This window comes from Medicago sativa, chromosome 5 (assembly GCF_051527215.1).
Source record: "Medicago sativa cultivar Bolivia chromosome 5, Bolivia_mono, whole genome shotgun sequence".
Classification (NCBI taxonomy): Eukaryota; Viridiplantae; Streptophyta; class Magnoliopsida; order Fabales; family Fabaceae; genus Medicago; species Medicago sativa.
The window spans coordinates 58,272,177-58,274,970 of record NC_140753.1 but is presented as its reverse complement, the minus strand read 5'-3'; the positions used below and the strand labels follow the sequence as shown (position 1 = coordinate 58,274,970).

General features: G+C 30.7%; 1 protein-coding gene across 1 annotated transcript; it reads left to right on the top strand.

Annotated features, from left to right (window-relative positions):
- The first annotated feature begins 396 nt into the window (after nucleotides 1-396).
- Nucleotides 397-2,331, top strand: LOC146923464 (peroxidase RIP1-like). The gene is made up of 3 exons (XM_085708639.1): nucleotides 397-789; nucleotides 1,022-1,216; nucleotides 1,554-2,331. The coding sequence occupies exons 1-3, from the start codon at nucleotides 574-576 to the stop codon at nucleotides 2,118-2,120; spliced, it is 978 nt and encodes a 325-aa protein (XP_085564765.1). The 5' UTR covers nucleotides 397-573; the 3' UTR covers nucleotides 2,121-2,331.
- The last annotated feature ends 463 nt before the right edge of the window (nucleotides 2,332-2,794 follow it).

Below are 2,794 nucleotides of genomic sequence, written 5' to 3'. Positions count from 1 at the left end.
TTTGGTCACTATATAACTATATATGTCTGCGCGCAATTGTAGAGATTAGTATTTTGTGTCAAATAGCGCGATTGTAGAAATTATTCTTTTAATTAAAAAAAAATTCACCATAGATCAAATTTTGCCCCCATTATCCAATCATTCGAGGGTACACCAACTTCCCAAATATCATCATATATTATTCATTTCGGAATTACAAATATAATAAAATTATTCATTTCGGAATTACAAATATAATAAAAGCAACATGTACCATCGATCATACATATCATTTCTATATCCAATGGTATATATAGGTGATAAAGGTGGATGTAAATAATTCTTATAGAAGGTTTTGGGTCAACGGTATCAAGCAAGCGAGCTCATATAAGTAGTAGGTACATTATGACTTCAAATATTATATAAGTTGACAACATTAACAAGTAATAACTATGACCTAGTTGCTATATTTTCATTCATAAAAAAAAAATTAAAGTTGCTAAATTTTCATTCTATATAAATCATACCTCTATTAGGCTAGATTCTCACAAAAACAACATCTTAGCTCAAATCAAAGTCACAAGCATATAGCAAATGGATTCTCGTAACCAATGTTATGTTGTGATTTTTATGATCACTTTTGCAACCATTTTTAGTCCTACCATTGCAAAGCTGACTCCAAATTATTATGACAGAATTTGTCCAAAGGCATTGCCAATCATAAAATCAATTGTTAAGCAAGCAATTATTCGCGAGCCACGCATGGGAGCATCGTTGCTACGTTTGCATTTCCATGACTGCTTTGTTAACGTAAGTTAGTTGATTGCATAAACTCATGATTACATTTTTAAAATTAGGTTTAGCCTTATAAAATAGTCACTTAACAGTTTATATACATATTGATGTATGTATAATGTGATACTGTTATCAATTAAAGATACTCATTAAGTTCAATTATATATGCATCATATTGTCACAATTACATATGAATCATTTATGTTAAATATATAGTCTAATACATGAACATTGTGAATCCTCACAGGGTTGTGATGGATCAGTTCTACTAGATGATACCCCTACCTTCATTGGTGAGAAGACTGCATTTCCAAATAACAATTCAATTAGAGGTTTTGAGGTTGTTGATCAAATCAAAGCTGAAGTTACCAAAGCTTGCCAAGTTGATGTCGTATCATGTGCCGATATTTTAGCTATAGCAGCTCGAGACTCTGTTGCCATAGTAAGTGATCTATTCGATATTTTGCTCTTTTTAATCATGGTTTTAAATTGCGCTAACCCTAATTGCGACCGCAATATAAAAAAATAGTCTTCTATGTTTAAATTATATTGCGACCGCAATAAAATCTTCCAAAATGTTATATAAAAAGCTGTAACCCTAAATTTTTCTGCAATACAAGTTTATGGCATTAATGTGATCGAAACTCTATTTTAAAACCATGTTTAAATTAAACTCATATTTAATATTTTTTATTTTTAATTATTTTGTCATAAATTCAATTTTTTCTAGCTAGTACTGTATAACATTGACAACTAACAAATTTTTCTTCAATCAACAGTTGGGAGGTAACCAATATTGGTACCAAGTGTTACTAGGAAGAAGAGATTCAAGATTTGCAAGCAGGGATGCAGCAAATACAAATCTTCCACCTCCATTTTTCAACTTCTCACAACTCATCACAAATTTCAAGTCACATGGACTTAACCTTAAAGACTTAGTTGTTCTATCTGGTGGTCACACAATTGGTTTTTCCAAATGCACTAACTTTAGAAACAGGATCTACAATGACACCAACATAGACACCAATTTTGCAGCGAATTTGCAAAAGACATGCCCTAGAATTGGCGACGACGACAATTTAGCACCATTTGATTCTACTCCTTCAAGAGTTGACACAAAATACTATAAGGCTTTGTTGTATAAACAAGGTCTCCTTCATTCTGATCAAGAGCTTTTCAAAGGTGATGGTTCTCAAAGTGATAGATTGGTGCAACTTTATAGTAAAAATTCTTATGCTTTTGCTAAAGATTTTGGAGTTTCTATGATTAAGATGGGTAATTTGAAGCCTCTTACTGGGAAAAAGGGTGAGATCAGGTGCAATTGCAGAAAAGTTAACCAGATATGAATGAAGAAGGATAAAGATTGATTAATTGTTTAATATAAAGTTGTGCCAATTTTTATATGCTCTATATAAATTATTCAAATATTTTGATTGTTGAGAATAATAATTCTAGGTTCAAAACATAACCATGAATTGTTAAGGAGTCTGTTAAACGTGATATTTAATTTATTGTATTCATTGCTCAAGAGTCTTCAATTTTATCTATATGATTTATTCAGAAAGGTGTTATTTATAGTTTATAAAAAGTATTGATTTTTGTAAGTTTTTATAAGACGAAAAAATGAGATGAAAATTTTGTAGTCTACCTTAACTACTTTTCATCAACTGAATCATAGATCAACTTGTTCTCAATTTGAATTATCTTGCATTCTAAACCCCAAATTCAAATCCCAAGTTATTGAACTCGAGTAATTAATGAGCTCCATCAACGACGAATTGTTCATGAAAACCTAAGTTCGATCACCGAATGAAACAATTATTGACTAGAATTTGCTTACCTCCTGATCAAACTGGATTACCTGAATCTCTTTCCCCTAAAAACATGAGGGTTAACACCAAAAAGAAAAACCTGAATTCAATTTTAATTGTCAATAAAAAATGTTTACCTTTTTGTTTGTACACAAAAAAATTATTTACTTATAAAAGTGTTGAAGTTTAGAACTCAATGATTCTCCTCG

Coding starts and splice junctions, on each gene's coding strand:
- LOC146923464 (XM_085708639.1), top strand. CDS start 574: ATGGATTCTCGTAACCAATGTTATGTTGTGATTTTTATGATCACTTTT. Junction 790..1,021: donor TCCATGACTGCTTTGTTAAC/GTAAGTTAGTTG, acceptor GAATCCTCACAG/GGTTGTGATGGATCAGTTCT. Junction 1,217..1,553: donor CTCGAGACTCTGTTGCCATA/GTAAGTGATCTA, acceptor TTCAATCAACAG/TTGGGAGGTAACCAATATTG.